Source organism: Rhincodon typus, chromosome 19, assembly GCF_021869965.1.
Source record: "Rhincodon typus isolate 14 chromosome 19, sRhiTyp1.1, whole genome shotgun sequence".
Lineage (NCBI taxonomy): Eukaryota > Metazoa > Chordata > Chondrichthyes > Orectolobiformes > Rhincodontidae > Rhincodon > Rhincodon typus.
In genome coordinates, this window is record NC_063350.1 from 55786079 (window position 1) to 55802400 (window position 16322).

Here is a 16322-nt window from a genome sequence, read left to right on the forward strand (position 1 = left end):
GTTAGTAAAACTGGAGTAATTAAGATAAGGGGGCAAATTTTCTACTGGTTGGAGTCATACCTGTAACATAGGAAGATGGTTGTGGTTCTTGGAGATCAGTCGTCTCAGCACCAGGACATCTCTGCAGGAGTTCCTAGGGTGGTGTCCTAGGCCCAACCATCTTCAGCTACTTCATCAATGACTTTCCCTCCATCATAAGGTCAGACTGGGGGATATTCACTGATGATTGCACAATGTTCAATGTCATTCGCAACTCCATGGATACTGAAACAGTCTGTGTCTATATTTTGCAAGACCTGGACAACATTTGAGCTTGGACTGATTGGGGGGCAAGTAACATTCATGCCACACAAATGCCAAAAGAATGTCAAAACATTAAATCTGTTTTTTTCTGTCTCTCTCTCCACAAATGCTGTCAGACCTGTTGAGTTTCTCCAGCATTCCCTGAGTTTGTTTCAGATTTCTAGCACCTGTAGTATTTTACTTTTACTGCAATAATTGATGTAAGAATGGTTACTGACTCTGATGTACTGAGGCAGCATGTCATATTTGGCGGTGCTCTTGTGCTAAACAGTTGCCAATAAAAGATATGTTTGGTGTTGAGGTTTACCCTGTACCTGACACAATCAGTACATGGCAATGCTATTAGAAACCATCACATGGAGCCGACATCCATAACTACAAAACACTTATTAAGAGCAGGACTTTTATTCAAATGAGCCTTAAGTGGCTGTGCAGGCAAGGTTAAAACTTTTGTCAGCTTTGATTATACAGAAAGAATTGAAGTTACTAAATATCTATTGATAGTTTAAACAGGCTTTATGTAAATAACATAGGTCATAAGCAGTCACATAATGAGAAGCTACACACAATCCCACATTAACACTCAGCAATTTGCAAAAGTAATGATTTAAACATCACGTAATTGTTCAGTTGCATATAACAGAATTTTCAGCACAGAAACACACTATTCAGCCCAACTGGTCTAGGCTGGGGTTAATGCTACACAGGTGGCCTCCTGCCACCTATTTTACCTCAGTCTGACAGCATAGCCTTCAACCCCTTTCTCTCTGGTTAGCTTCTTCTTAAAGGTATCGATGCTATTGGCTCAACTATACCACATGGTCGTGTTGGGGGTATTATAATTTTATAACAAACTATTCCCCTTCAATATGGTTCACTAAGTAAACCTGTCTAATCTAGCCACAAGCTCTCCCCAGTAAATAGAAAATGTTAACATTTACATTGTTTTCTGTGCTAAAATAAGTGCATTGATTAGAATTCAGAACTTTATGGACTAGGCAGGGGCAGGGAATGGTGGTTTGGAAATTTGGGCATGTGCGTTTTGTCAGATTCACCAATTCGAAACGTCAACAACCAAATTCCAGAGGTCTTTCAAGAATTCTGCAACCTAAGAAGTTATTCCATCTCATGTCTCCACAACTGTAGCTGCCACAGATGTCTCAGTCTGGATATTTGTAAGGACAAAAGCTTCTGGAGGTGGGAAGGATAACTAATGAGGCAGAACGGTGGCATACCCAAACCTTGTCACCTTCCCATTTCTATCAGAATCATGTTCAGGGTGGCAAAGTCCATTGTCAACATTATCCCCGCCACCACTTAAAGTCCACTGCCAAAGGAATATACTGATTTGCTTGTGGTCTGTTGCCATGCAGTGTGCCCAGCTGGTCAACCTGTACAGGTGATTTGCCAAGTGGGAGGGCAGGGGATTGTTGCTTGACCAAATGCGAGCAGTGCCTGATCGAGGCTGTTCCTGCTTTAGAAGTAAAACTAGTCTGACTCCAAACCAAAACACAAACAGGTTCTAAACAAGGCCTCACACCTAACATGCATTGTCTGACCTAACACTTCTTTACACTGATAAAACCTTTGTTCTCTCAGGGCAGTGACTTGAAAGGAATTTGGGGATTAACATATACATATTAATCAATTAAAACTTTCTAACTGATTAAAGATTTAACAGCATCTTAGGTTTGTTTAGTACATCCTCATCAATGGTGTGACCCTTTGATCTTTTACTCATGAATGCTGTGTCTGACACTACCTCTCTCACTGACACCTGAAGAAGGAGTAAGACTCTGAATGTTCGTGTTTTCAAATAAACCTGTTGGACTATAACCTGGTGTTGTGTGATTTCTGACTCTGCTGCCTTTGTCCTTCTAGATGGTAAAGGTCACAGGTTTGCAAACGACTGTACTAAGAGCCATGGCGAATTGCTGCAGTGCATCTTGAAAATGGTACGCATTGCTGCTACTGAGCATCGGTGGTAGAGGGATGGAATGTTCCATGTGATGGATGGGATGCTGATAAGGCGGGCTGCTTTGTCCTGGATGGTGTCAAGCTTCTTGAATGTTGTTGGAGCTGCACTTATCCAAGCAATTGGGGAGTATTCCATCGCACTCCTGACTTGTGCCTTGTACAAAAACCACATGACACCGGGTTATAGACCAACAGGTTCATTTGAAAACACGGCACCTCCACATCATTGTGACTTGTAGACAGTGGACAGGTCTTGGGGAGTCAGGAAGTAAGTTACTCACTACAGAATTCCTAGCCTCTGCCCTTTTTTAGCCATTGAATTTATATAACTGGTCCAATTAAGTTTCTGGTCAATGGTAACACCCAGGATGTTGGTGGTCGATTGATATAGTCAATTTTTTTTAAAAATGAGCATTGCTATAATTAATGAAATAATTTTCTGTTTTCAATTTGCCTTATTTCATTTGCTTAATGAAGAAGAAATCTTTTTTCTGAACCTGATTAATTGATAAATGCTGCACTGTTTCATTCTCCAGTCTGCTATGTAATGTTTTGACTACGTCTTGCCATTGGAAATGTGAAATATATCTGTTTCACATTGGCAGTTGATTAAAATAATTCACAACATTGACAATTACAAACCCGTGCCCCCAACCCTTCAACTGTATTTACAAAATATCCTGAGACCCAATCACATAATCAATACTTGCTCAATGAGTTAAATACTTTTTTTGTCCTTGCTGAATGGGATGATCCAAATGTCCAACCCTCCAAATATCGCAACCAAATTCAGCTCTTAACGATAGACAAGAAATGTTGGCCAAAATCTTGAAACTGAAGTCTGAAGGGTTTCCAGTTTTAAGAATTCAAACACAAATTTCCTATCCACTGAGATTCTTCTCTGGTGTGTCCAATTTCAATAAGGCCGATGTTCAGCTGGAGATCACTAGGTGATCTTTTTGTTGTTTGAATGTTAGTTTCACAGTTACGTTGCTCCTAAGATCAAATCCTTTGTTGGTCCAATCGTGTAGTCTCTTTAAATTGTCCTCTCTGTTAATTATTTGGTCAGTTCAGCCTCTTTCTCTTCCGTTTCATACTCTTCTACTTCAAGGTCTGCAGTAGCGTCTTGGTATTGTTGGTATTCGGATACCAAATCATTGGTATTACATTCTGCTTCTGTGAACTCCATCTCATCCATGCCCTCTCCTGTGTACCAGTGCAGAAAGGCTTTCCTTTGGAACATGACTGAAAACTGCTCTGAGATGCGCTTGAAGAGCTCCTGGATTGCAGTGTTGTTCCCTATGAAGGTGGATGACATTTTGAGGCCCCGTGGTGGAATGTCGCACACAGCCACCTTGACGTTGTTGGGAATCCACTCCACGAAGTAGGTGCTGTTCTTGGCCTGGATGGCTAACATCTGTTCATCCACCTCTTTGGTGGACATCCTGCCTCTGAAGATTGTTGCCACCGTCATGTATTTGCCATGGCGAGGGTCACAGGCCGCCATCATGTTCCTGGGGTCGAACATCTGCTGGGTGAGCTCTGGCACTGTCAGCGAGCGGTACTGCTGACTGCCACGGGACGTCAGAGGGGCAAAGCCGGGCATGAAGAAATGCAGGCGGGGAAATGGCACCATGTTGACCGCCAGCTTCCTCAGGTCTGCGTTGAGTTGACCAGGGAAACGCAGGGAGGTGGTGACACCACTCATTGTCATCGAAACCAGATGGTTCAGGTCTCCGTAGGTTGGTGTGGCCAACTTCAAGGTTCGAAAGCAAATGTCGTACAAAGCCTCGTTGTCGATGCAGAAGGTGGAGTCTGTGTTCTCGATCAGCTGGTGAATGGATAAGGTGGCATTGTATGGTTCAACCACCGTGTCTGAGACCTTTGGCGAAGGGACGATGCTGAAGCTGTTCATAATTCTGTCGGGGTATTCCTCTCGGATTTTGTTCATGATGAGCGTGCCCATGCCTGAACCTGTTCCTCCTCCCAGCGAGTGGGTGATCTGAAAGCCTTGTAAACAGTCACAGCTCTCACACTCATTCCTCACTACATCCAGGACGTTCTCCACCAGCTCAGCGCCCTCAGTGTAGTGACCTTTAGCCCAGTTGTTTCCAGCACCTGAATTACCTGCAGCCAGGTGGGAGCCGGTTGTTTTGGAGAAAGAAAGAGACAATTAGGATAGTCTTTCTTTAAACTTAAGAAAAAGACATATGGCAATGAATTGTGCTCGGAATTCCTCAAGGATTGTCCAAATCAATTCTGACACCCAGTGACCAATGGTACTACTTTGACATCCAATGCAACTATGATGTGGAAATGCTGCTGTTGGACTGGGATTGACAAAATCAAAATTCACACATCACCAAGTCATAGTCATTTAAAATCACAAGCTTTCACAGCGGTTCACCTGAAGGAGCAGTGCTCTGAAAGCTTGTGATTTTAAACAAACATGTTGGTCTATAACCTGGTGTCATGTGACTTTTGATTTTGTCCAATGCAAATAGTTAGAGTCTAACACCCAGTGCCCTGCTGGATACAGTTTCCACTGGATAAGACTTGCAGTGCCCACTTTGTAATACAATGATGCCAGTGTCCATTACAGAAGAAACAAAAACAGAAATTGCTGGAAAAGCTCAACAGGTCTGGCAGCATCAGTGGAGAGAAAGCAGAGTTAACGTTTCGAGTCAAGTAACTCTTCCTCAGAACTCAGTTAACGTTAACCTGAAATGTTAACTCTGATTTCTATCCACAGATGCTGCCAGACCTGCTGAGCTTTTTCAGTAATTTCTGTTTTTGTTTCTGATTTACAGCATCTGCAGTTCTTTCGGTTTTATTTTCCATTACACAAGAGTCTGACACACTGTACCCATATTCTCTGCTGTCATCTGAGATGAGACTTCATGGTGAGGACGAAGTCCATTGGTTACAAAACAAAAACCAAAAGAACTGCGGATGCTGTAAATCAAGAACAAAAACAAAGTTGCTGGAAAAGTTCAGCAGGTCTGGCAGCATCTGTGAAGGAGAAAACAGAGTTAATGTTTCGGGTCCAGTGATCCTTCCTCAGAACTGATGGTGACTGGGAAAACGTCAGTTTATGTGCAGAAAGTAGGGAGGTGGGTGGAGTAGGGAGTAAACAATAGGATAGAGCCCAAAGAGACAGAAAAACAGTTGGACAGACAAAGGAGATGCTAACGATCAGGCTGGGAGGGTGAGTAGTTGTTAATGGGGACTGTTAGTGACTAACAACAGCGGGTGTGTAGTGGTAGACTATGTGGTAACAAGGCCTGGTGTGTGGGGTAGGGGTCTGGGACATGGGAGAGTTTAGGCCCTAAAATTACTGAACTCAATATTGACTCCGGAGGGCTGTAGTTGGCCTCATCTGAACATATGCGACAGAGATGGAGGAACTGAGAGAATGGGATGGTGTCTTTACAGGAAGTGGGGTGTGAAGATGTATAGTCCAGGTAGCTGTGGGAGTCAGTGGATTTGTAATGGATATTAGTGGCCAGTCTATGCCCAGAAATGGAAACAGAAATGTCAAGGAAGGGAAGGGAGGAGTCAGAGACATCTACATTCTGCTCGCAAAAAAGACCCTGAACTACCTCTTGCTTGCCACTTCAATGCACCACCTTGCTCCCTGGCTAACATCTCTGTCTCTGGCTTGCTACAGCGTTCCAGTGAAGCCCAATGCAAGCTGGAGGAACAACACCTCATTTTCCGCTTGGGGACCCTACAGCCCTCCGGACTCAATATTGAGTTCAATAATTTTAGAGCCTAAACTCTCCCATGTCCCAGCCCTCTACCCCACACACCAGGCCTTGTTACCACATAGACTGCCATTACACACCCACTGTTGTTAGTCACTAACAGTCCCCATTAACAACTACTCACCCTCCCAGCCTGATCATTAGCAACTCCTTTGTCTGTCCAACTGTCTTTCTCTCTCTTTGGGCTCTATCCTATCGTTTACTCCCTACCCCACCCACCTCCCTATTTTCTGCATATAAACTGACATTTTCCCAGTCACCATCAGTTCTGAGGAAGGGTCACCGGACCCGAAACGTTAACTCTGTCTTCTCCTTCACAGATGCTGCCAGACCTGCTGAGCTTTTCCAGCAACTTTGTTTTTGTCCATTGGTTACAACCTTCCTTTTAATTTGTCCTTTATAAGATCACACCGTACCATAAATGAAGTTGTCTGGTCTGAACATGTGACCAATATGGCTGCCTCGGATACTGTCCATTGTTCCTGGCTCCAGGTCCACCAAGATTGCTCTGGGTACATATTTGTTACCTGAAGAAAAGAAGATCTGATTTAGTGAAACAGTAAAATGCTAAATTGTTTTTTTGAAGTCTCTCAAGAAGAGTGACATTCGTGCTGTAGAACTTAATACATCTATTTCAGGCATTTCTTGTAGCTATACCTAAGGCAGGCACAGCTTGGGTTAGATACGCTGTCATGACCACACCAGGCATGTTTTCAAAGTGATCTGCGAAACGCTAATTTATGTAGCTCACTTAACCCTGTTCTAAGTTTGTATTGGTTCTAAAGTATAAAGAAGCAGCAGCAAAACCATAGTCTTAAACAAGATCAAAGGTTGGTTTACTACAAAACTATTGCTAATTAAGAAAATGATAAGTTATTAGATAAAATGCAGATACAAAGATTAAAAATAGATACACGTGGAGAATATTAACAAAAATTAGAACAAAATCAGTCTGATATAATTGCAAGCCTTTTACGTGCTTGAACTTTCTGAGGTGAGGAGTTTGAAAATGTGAAGTCAGATTCAGCAGCTGTGATGGCTTCCACAGTCAAATAGATTTAGAGGTACTGAGTAGAATCATCGAGTAAAAAGCACAGAAACAGACCCTCCAACCCAACCCATCCTAAACTGAACTAGTCCCATTGTCTGCATTCTGCCCACATCCCTCTAAACCTTTCCTATCCACATACCTGTTCAAAAGTCTTTTAAATGTTGTAATTGTACTCAGCTCTACCACTTCTTCTGGCAACTTGTTCCATATATGCATCACCATCTGCCTTTTAAACTTTTCCCCTCTCACCTTAAACCTATGCCCTCTCATTTTGGACTCCCCCTACCCTGGGGAAAAGATGTTGGCTATTCACGTTATCCAAGACCGTCATGATTTTATAAACCTCTGTAAGGTCATCCCTTAGCCTCCAAAGCTGCAGGGAAAGAAGTCCCAGCCTATCTAGCCTGTCTTTATAACTTAAATCCAGTCTTGGTAACATCCTTGTAAATCTGTTTTTGCATCCTTTCCTGTTTAATCACATCCTTCCTATAGCAGAGAGTGGAGAATTGTATGCAGTATTCCAAATGTCGCCTTACTATGACATCCCAGCTCCAGTTCTCAATATTCTGACTGATGAAGGGAAACATGCCAAATGCCTTCTTTACCACCCTGTCTATCTGAAACGCCACTTTCAAGGACTTTCTATTCGACAACACTCACCAAGGCCCTATCATTAACTGCGCAAGTCCTGCCCTGGTTTATTGTATCAAATGCAACACCTCGCATTTATCTAAATTAAACTCTGCCATTCCTCAGTTCACTAGCCCAGTTGATTAAGATCCTGTTGTGCTCTTGGATAACTTTCTTTACGGTCCACTATACCACCAATTTTGGCGTCAGCCACAAACATACTAACCATGCCTCCTATATTCTCATCCAAATCATTTATATAAATGACAAACAACAATGGACCCAATACCGATCCTTGCAACACACCTCTGGTCACAGGCTTCCAGCCTGACCAACAACCCCCTAACACACCCTCTGTCTCCTACCGTTAAGCCAATTTTGTATCCAGTTGACTAGCTCTCCTGGATTCCATGTGATCTAATTTAGTAACCGGTCTAAATTGTGGAACCTTGTCAAAGGCCTTGCTAAAGTTCATGCAGACAATGTCTACCACTCTACCTTCATCTGTCTTCTTGGTCACCTCTTCAAAAAACCTTTGTTAAGTTTGTGAGACATGATTTCCTGAGCACAAAGCCATGTAGACAGAGGAAGCTTTGAAATGGGAGAGAGGTTTCTTCTCCTCACTTGTTGTCCAGTTGAAATACATGCAGAATGCTTGGACTCCTGCAACAGAACTATAAATGATTTCCAGAAGTCCTTTTCCTTCAGCTCTTTTCAGCTGAGAACTTTGAGGATGTTTTCTCAGAATCCATTGAGTTCTGCTTTAAAATATCGTCTCACAGAGACTTTTACTTTGAATGGCTGCCGTGTTAACATAGAACACTATAGCGCAGTACCTCGATGTTGCGCCGACCTGTGAAACCAATCTGAAGCCCACCTAACCTACACTATTCCATTATCATCCATATGTTTATCCAATGACCATTTAAATGCCCTTAATGTTGGCGAGTCTACTACTGTTGCAGGCAAGGCATTCCACGCCCTTACTACTCTCTGAGTAAAGAACCTACCTCTGACATCTGTCCTATATCTATCACCCTTTCTTGCAAACATAGTATCAATTTTATTTTGGATTAGTTCCAGCTGTGATGATTTAACAGAAATTATTTTAATTATCTCAGAAATCTTTCATTCTTGATAACCTGTACATTTGATGAAACATTGATTCACAGATCAGAGTCGATTATGCTGCATTTCTCGACGGTGTTCTTCCAGTCTCGTTTTTATCTCCCAGAAGCTTCAAATTCACATACTCTTCAATGGACACATAGTGTTAATCCAGAGGTTAACTGAATTCTAAATATTTCCTTCTGTGCTTGTAGCAGCTGTAATGGCTTTTCCAGTCAAATTGTTTTAGGGGGCTCAGTAGAGTCATACAGCATGGAAACAGACCATTCGGCCCAACATATCCATGCCAACCAGCTTTGCTAAACTGAACTAGTCCAATTTACCTGAGTTTGGCCCATATCCTCTCTGAACCTTTCCTATCCATCTATCTTTTAAATGCTGTAATTGTTCTCACTTCTAGCCCTTCTTCCAGTAGCTCATTCCAAGCAACACCACCCCCTGTGTGAAGAAATTGCCTCTTTATGTCCCTTTTAAATCTTTCCCGTCTCACCTTAAACCCATGCCCTCTAGTTTTGAGCCCCCTACATTGGGGAAAGGATCTTGACTATTCACCTGATCCATGCCCCTCATGATTTTATAATAATTCATCAGCCTGTCAGCTACTCTGGCAATAGGGAGTCAACAGTGAGTCATGTCACTACTGGGAGCTATCTTATAAGTAGCTGTGTTCATTTGAAAAGGTCAGATAGGCTTTCTATTGTTATATATAATGTTATAATTACACAATCATGACACACTGAATAAAGTTGTCTCTACATTGTCGCCATCAAACACTTCCAGGATATGTACAGGGTTACATGCGGAGTTAGATATAGAGTAAAGTTCTCTCTACACTGTCCCCTTCAAACACTTCCAGGTTTATAACATCATGAGGGGCATAGATAAGGTGATTGTTAAAGGTCTTTTCCCGAGGGTGGGAGAGTTCACAACAAAGCGGCATATTTTTAAGGTGAGAGGAGAAAGATTTAAAAAGGACATGAGGAACAACTTTTTTACACTTACTGGTTCGTGTGGAAGGAACTGCCAGAGAAAGTGGTGTACGCAGGTATAGTTACAATGCTTAAAAGACATTTGGATAAGTACGTGAATAGAAAAGGTTTGGAGGAATATGGGCCAAGCGCAGGCAGGTGGGACTAGTTTAGTTTGGGAACATGGTTGACGTAGACAGGTTGGACTGAAGGGTCTGTTTCCGTGCTGTATGACTTTATGACGGGTACAGCACAGGGTTAGATATAGAGTAAAGCTCCCTCCACACTGTCCCAATCAAACACTCCCAGCACAGTTACAGCATGGAGTTAGATACAGAGTAAAGCTCTCGCTACACTGTCCCCCATCAAACATTCCCACAGCACAGACAGAAAAGGCTTAAATACAGAGTAAAGCTCCCTCTCCAGTGTCCCCATCAAACACTCTCAGGTCAGATACAACATGAAGTTAGAAACAGAGTAAAGCTTCCTCTACTTTATCCTCCTCAAGCACTCACAGGACATGGACAGCACAACGTTAGATAGTGAAGCTCCTCTACAGCATCCCCATCATGGGGTTGCATTATATTGCTCTGTTTTCTGTTTTTCTGCAGCTAAAAAGTGTAAACAGGCTAACAGCTGTTTAGAAATAACATTGTACAGGGCTATTATTGAGATAACAAGGTATAGAGCTGGATGAACACAGCAGGCCAAGCAGCATCAGAGGAGCAGGAAAGCTGACGTTTCGGGTCTGGACCCTTCTTCAGAAAAAAGCTTTCCTGCTCCTCTGATGCTGCCTGGCCTGCTGTGTTCATCCAGCTCGGCACCTTGTTACCTCAGATTCTCCAGCGTCAGCAGTTCCTACTATCTCAGGACTATTATTGACTGTGTTAAAAATGTAATGTTGGAATATTGCCTGTCAGAAATGCCACTCTTGTATTTTTGTTTAGAACATGCTTAGTCCATTTTATATCTCTATCTGACCATCTGCGTCCTGGGCACCTGCTTCATCAATTTCGATTTTATTGACAACATTTCTCACAGTCACTGTCCTCATTATGAGTACTTCCACTGATGAAAGCCCCCACCAACAGAACCTCTCCTTAATTGTAGTTTGTATCAATACACATAGAGCAATCTTTGGTTATTGTTCCTATTGATAATATATTCCATTGACTATATGTCATGAAACAGAGTTTCTCACTGCTCAGTACGTTCTATCAATGAAACACTTCATCAACACTTTTTCAACATCTCATCACTTGCACTTTGCATCAAATGTCCTTCTCACTACTGCTCCCTAACATTTTTAGCCCTTCTGCCAGATGCCTCTCATAAGCTCTGGTGATCAGCTCCATGGGCCAGTAACTCAGTTTGAATTACACTCACATATCTGACTGGCTGCATTGTTTTGTGGTGGGGGGATGGTTTCGATAGGGCTGCTCCTAGCTTTGTTGTCTCATTTGTGGGTCTCTCTGCTATTTCTACAATCCTCATTTCTGAGGATTGGCCCATGGATTTCCACTGGATTGGTCCATGCTTATGGGCAAAGTGGTTTGCTATTGCCTTCTGCAGCTTTCCTGTCCAGGATACTCTCCCACTCTTTCTGCCTGTGACAGGCATAGCAAAAGGACTTACAGGCTGATAACCAATCTGTTAGGCCATATTATAAAAGCACCTTCCATAGCAAACAAATGATTCAAACTCAGAGCTTTTGACCCCAAGGGAGGGATGTTATGACTGCACGATAGAACCTCCTCATTTGTAGATAGCTCAGTTATTAACAACATTTGAGATTTATGCAAATCTACAGAAATTTAAACTGTATTATTGGCCAATAAGATTCCTCTTTAAGCATAGAAAGTTTACTTTAATCTTGCATTTTCTCTTTAATTGTCAGATGTCGTGTTCTAAATTGGCTGACGAATGCAAACTATGAGTTTTAGAGCTCTACGGACTTTTCTAGTTTACTACTAACTGAATTTAACAACTGCAAACAAAGACAAAAAGGTTTTGTAAGTGGATTGTCTTACCATGTGCTTCATTGAAATACACGTTTATCCTCTCAAGTTGGACATCCGAGTCTCCAATGTAATTCCCTTTGAGATCAATTCCATGTTCTTCACCAATGACTTCCCAGAACTATCAATACAGAAAACGATTAATTTTATTAAAGACAGCCAGGTACATAGCAAAGTGATGCCCACATTATAAATAAGGGCCGAAGTCCCTGGATAATCAGGTCTGGGGCCTTGTGGGGTCAGGTGTATGGGTTGGGGAAACCGGAATCAAGTGCCAGGCTCATTCACAATTTTATTACAATCGTTTTGTCAGTTAACATTTATTCTCTACCTCTAACCACCTCATGGGTGGTGGGATTTCTTGAACCATTGCAGTCTGTCTGGTAAAGCGATCCCATGGTGCTGTTGGGGAGAGAATTCCAGTGTGTTAGTTCAAAGTCAGCATGGTGTGTGACTTGGAGAGAAATGTGCAGGTGATGGTGTTCTCAAGTACCTGCTGGCGTGTACCTTTAAGAGACACAATATATCAGGATACTTTTAACAGGCATGCTCATGATACACTATCTGACCTAAGGGCACAAAGATTGCAGAATCCATTTTACTTCAATCATTTGAGGGATGCTCTTCTGCTAATACTAGCCCAGATACTTATGTGTCTGTGTATGCAAAATTGTATATAACAGCCCCCTATAATAGATATTTGTTGGAGCCTTCCGTAGCACTTTGTCCACGCCTAGTTCCTTATGTTATAAAGGTCAACATAAGCATTGCCTCATATGGTAATGATAACCTGCGGGAAGTGAATCCCACATCACCTATTGCTCTTGTCCTTCTAGGAGGTAGAGCTTGTGGATTTGAGGAATGCTGTATCTCGGTGTGACAGCTCCACAGCTGGCTGAGGAAGAAACAGCCCAGTATGCTGGCACTTGGGGGACAGACAGAGACCAGGCACTTGCTGTGGCTCAGGCAGGGGAGGAGCCTGTGGTGTCAGCAATCAGGCACTTCATGCACATGCAAAGGGATGGACAGGAGCAGCAAACAGGCAAATGGAAAGCAATGGCCCTCTTTGCCCAGAAGCTGCAGCAATGCAGTGAGTCATGCAACTGTCTGGCAGCCTCCATGGGCAGGTCGGCAGCTGCCATGGAGAGCCAGGACCATGCCCCTCAGGGTCTGCTGGAGAGGGGCACATCCCTGTACTCCATTGTGTCAGCCATTAGTCCTCAGGACGAAGGCAATGCAACAAGGGGATGGGGAACTTGGCAAACACTCCAGGTGCCCCTTCCTCACAAGGAGACAGGGCAGTGCTTGGAGGCACTAAGTCAGGTCCCTCAGAGTCTCCTGTCAGGACACTCCACAGGTGCCCGGGCCCTCTACACTGCCTAAGTCCCTCCAACCCTCAGTATCTCACTCTGAGGGACGGTTCACGTGCTTCTGGCAAGAAGACCCCCTCGACACTGTTTGGGCCTTCCAGACACAAACACCTACAGAATTGACTGGGGAAAGCCAACGGGCTCAACAGGTGAGCAGTCTCCGTCCACCCCAGCTGTGGAACCAGGGAGTGCACTGAGACTGAGTGGGAGGGTGAGAGGAAGAAGAAACCTTTTGAGGGCACCTTGATGACACAGGTGACACTGCATTATGTATGAAGTACCACGTCTGTATAAATTTGTCTTTATAATAAGTCTGTTTGTGTGAATCTCTGCATAGCCCCGAAAATAACTGTGATGATAACATGATGCCTAACTTCTTGTACCATGTCCAATGGATTGACGCCTGGAAGCAACAGGAACAAGGCATTTACAGTGCCACTGACCCCTTTATCCCTCGTCGTACATTCCTCCCCTGGCCTCTGGGTGTGAATGAGGTGGTATCTGGGACAGAGGGGTATACAGCAAATGGAAGCATTGCATTAGGGTGGCCAGGGATGAGGGGGTCTGCAGGTCTGTGTCCTGTAACACTGCATGAGTCTGTGAATAATGTGGTTTAAAGGCACTCATATCAGTGTGTTCTGCAGGTCCCACCCTCACAGGTCATGACACTGCCCACTCCAATTGTGGTTGCAATAAATTTCCTTCCTGAAGATTACAACAGACTTCCTAAAATCTATTTCTTACACTTAGAATAAGTATGGACTTACTCTGAAACCTCAAGAAGCTATTTCTGAGAGAAAAGGAGTGCTTACAGACTTAAATGCAAACCTAAAACCTAAATTTCACTTTAAGCATTGGAAATAATGACCAAATCTACTCACCGATCAGCTCTTCCCCTCATATCTCACCATCGTTGCTCTCAGCACAGTACGCCCCTTGATCCATGTCTTATTTTCTTTCCTGCTCACCTCTCGCTCACAAACATTCAATTCTTGGAATAAACCCTACTTCAAACATCTGTTGCTCTTATCGCAAATTCCCACATTGACCCAAACTCCCAGTTACTCAGTTTGTCTCAGCTTCACTCTGGCAGTCTCCCTCACTCTGACCATACAGATTACTCTTGACTATTATGACTGGCTTCTACTCTGATCCCGAGTTGACTAAACTGCCCAATGATGGATCCGATCACCCTGCAATTGGTCAGTGCTTAAAAAGTATGTTCAGGTTTTTGCACGTACCTTCACAACATTGTTTCTCCAAGTTAGACAGTCTGGGGCTAAAGATTCCCGAGAGTTGGTTGGTGGAAGGAACTACATTTTATCAGGGAGGCTTTGAGAACACACTTGAAGTGATTCCTATGTCCTCCTGGTTGTGGTGAAGCTCAGAGTAGAGAGCTGTGGACTATGTGGCCTGCCCAGCATAGCTGATCGATTGTAACCGGTGCCTCGATACTGGGGATGCTGGCTTGAAAAAGGATGCTCATATGTATGTCACATGCTGACACAAGTGTACACCCACTTATACATTGTCACATAATGGTCCATTTATTATGAGTGGACTTCAGCAGTGAATATCAACAGACTATTTGACAGAGAGAGGACCATTAAAGGCCAATTTAGTTGACAGAGAGCAGGGCTCCTGGACCCTCCGTCAGTCAGTAAAGAACAAGCAGTGGATTTATCCAATTACTGATGAGGATCTGGTTGCTGTTTTCATTTTCATCTCAGACTCCAGTTCTTGTTGGCCCAGTGCTCTTGAGGGGAGGTATAGCAGAACAGGGATCTGTAAACAAGGCTCGAAGGCCACACCACTTCTGCTCTTATCTATTTGCTCACCCCACTCTACTACTCATATCAACCAGCCCACAGGACACTTACACTTTAAAAGGCTGTGTCATTTAATGTTCAAATCCTACACAGAAATATTCATAATAATAATGACCTTGAAATTAGTTTACCTCTGCTTTTTCAACATCAAATAATAGAACTACTAAATCTCTCTGAGTAAAAATACAATTTACTGCAAAACACTTTAATTGTCTCATGGTCTTTTTATGAAGAAACTTATACTAATCTATCTCTCAGAACCATCAATGGGATTCATGCACAGTTTGTGTTGTTATGAGTCTATGCATGGCAATATGAGAATGAGGGTTTAATCTGTCTTCAACTGAGGACAGGGTCTTCACTCAGTGAATGTCTTCACTCTTCAAACACTGCTGTGGACTCGTTTAGCAATTGACCATGGCCTTGGTTTAATTTCTCACTCTAAAAGAGAGCATCTCTGACAATGTAGCATTGGAGTGTTAGCCCAGATTGTGCTTTGTCTCTGGATTGGGATTTGAACAGACAACCATGTTGACTCAGAGATGCGAGTGCTCCCCATTGAGCCATAGCTGGAACACAAGCCAGGATCACACACCCACGGCTAATTTCCATCCAGCTTCAGGATAGCAAGGGAGAAGATTCACAAATAAACTCAAACACCACAGTAACCTGATATCCACTTACCTTGGCCCCAATTTGGTTACCACACTGCCCAATCTGGATGTGCACTATCTCTCGCATCCTGATGAGTTTCCAGTGGTTGATTAATTAAAGTCCTGACTGCCGGTTACCTCCTCAGCAACAGCTGTCTGACACGCATTTGGGAAAAGTTGTTATGTCAGTCAACACTCAAATACTATCAAGGCGTGGCCAACATCAGAGAAACACATTTGTCATTTCTTGCCCACCCAGTTCCTATACATTACAGCAGATAAGCCTGAGCATTTGGTTGGAGATAGGAAGGCTACAGCTCAGAAGCTGTAGTGATGTTAGGCAAGTTGCAAACAATCAGGACTTTAAAACCTCTACAACCCAAAAGTATAATTTTGTTTATTCCAACATGGGATGTGGGCATCGCTGGCAAGGCAAACATCCATTGCACATTGCCCTTGAACTGATTGGCTCTCTGGGCCATTTCAGAAGGCAGCACAATTACATTTCTGTGGGTCTGGAGTCACATGTAGGCCAGACCAGGTAAGAACAGTAGATTAGAGCTGGATGAACACAGCAGGCCAAGCAGCATCAGAGGATCAGGAAGGCTGACGTTTCGGGCCTAGACCC

General features: G+C 43.3%; 3 protein-coding genes across 4 annotated transcripts in view; 2 read left to right on the top strand and 1 right to left on the bottom strand.

Annotated features, from left to right (window-relative positions):
* prelid3b (PRELI domain containing 3) overlaps nt 1-16322 on the top strand; it is a 180795-nt gene that overhangs the window by 39483 nt on the left and 124990 nt on the right. The window lies entirely within an intron of this gene.
* LOC109938363 (tubulin beta-4 chain-like) lies at nt 693-15893 on the bottom strand. 2 transcript variants are annotated; one of them, XM_048608636.1, is made up of 5 exons: nt 15726-15830; nt 12174-12244; nt 11855-11963; nt 6464-6574; nt 693-4407 (listed from the first exon to the last, which is right to left on the bottom strand). In XM_048608636.1, the coding sequence occupies exons 2-5, from the start codon at nt 12210-12212 to the stop codon at nt 3338-3340; spliced, it is 1329 nt and encodes a 442-aa protein (XP_048464593.1). In that variant the 5' UTR covers nt 12213-12244; nt 15726-15830; the 3' UTR covers nt 693-3337. The 2 variants fall into 2 exon arrangements, with proteins under 2 accessions (XP_048464593.1, XP_020392366.2); XM_020536777.2 differs by lacking the exon at nt 12174-12244 and having other exon boundaries at nt 15726-15893.
* pigt (phosphatidylinositol glycan anchor biosynthesis, class T) overlaps nt 16107-16322 on the top strand; it is a 40832-nt gene continuing 40616 nt past the window's right edge. The window contains exon 1 of the mRNA XM_048608491.1: nt 16107-16126. Coding sequence (XP_048464448.1) covers nt 16107-16126 — 20 coding nt within the window. The remainder of the gene's footprint in view (nt 16127-16322) is intronic.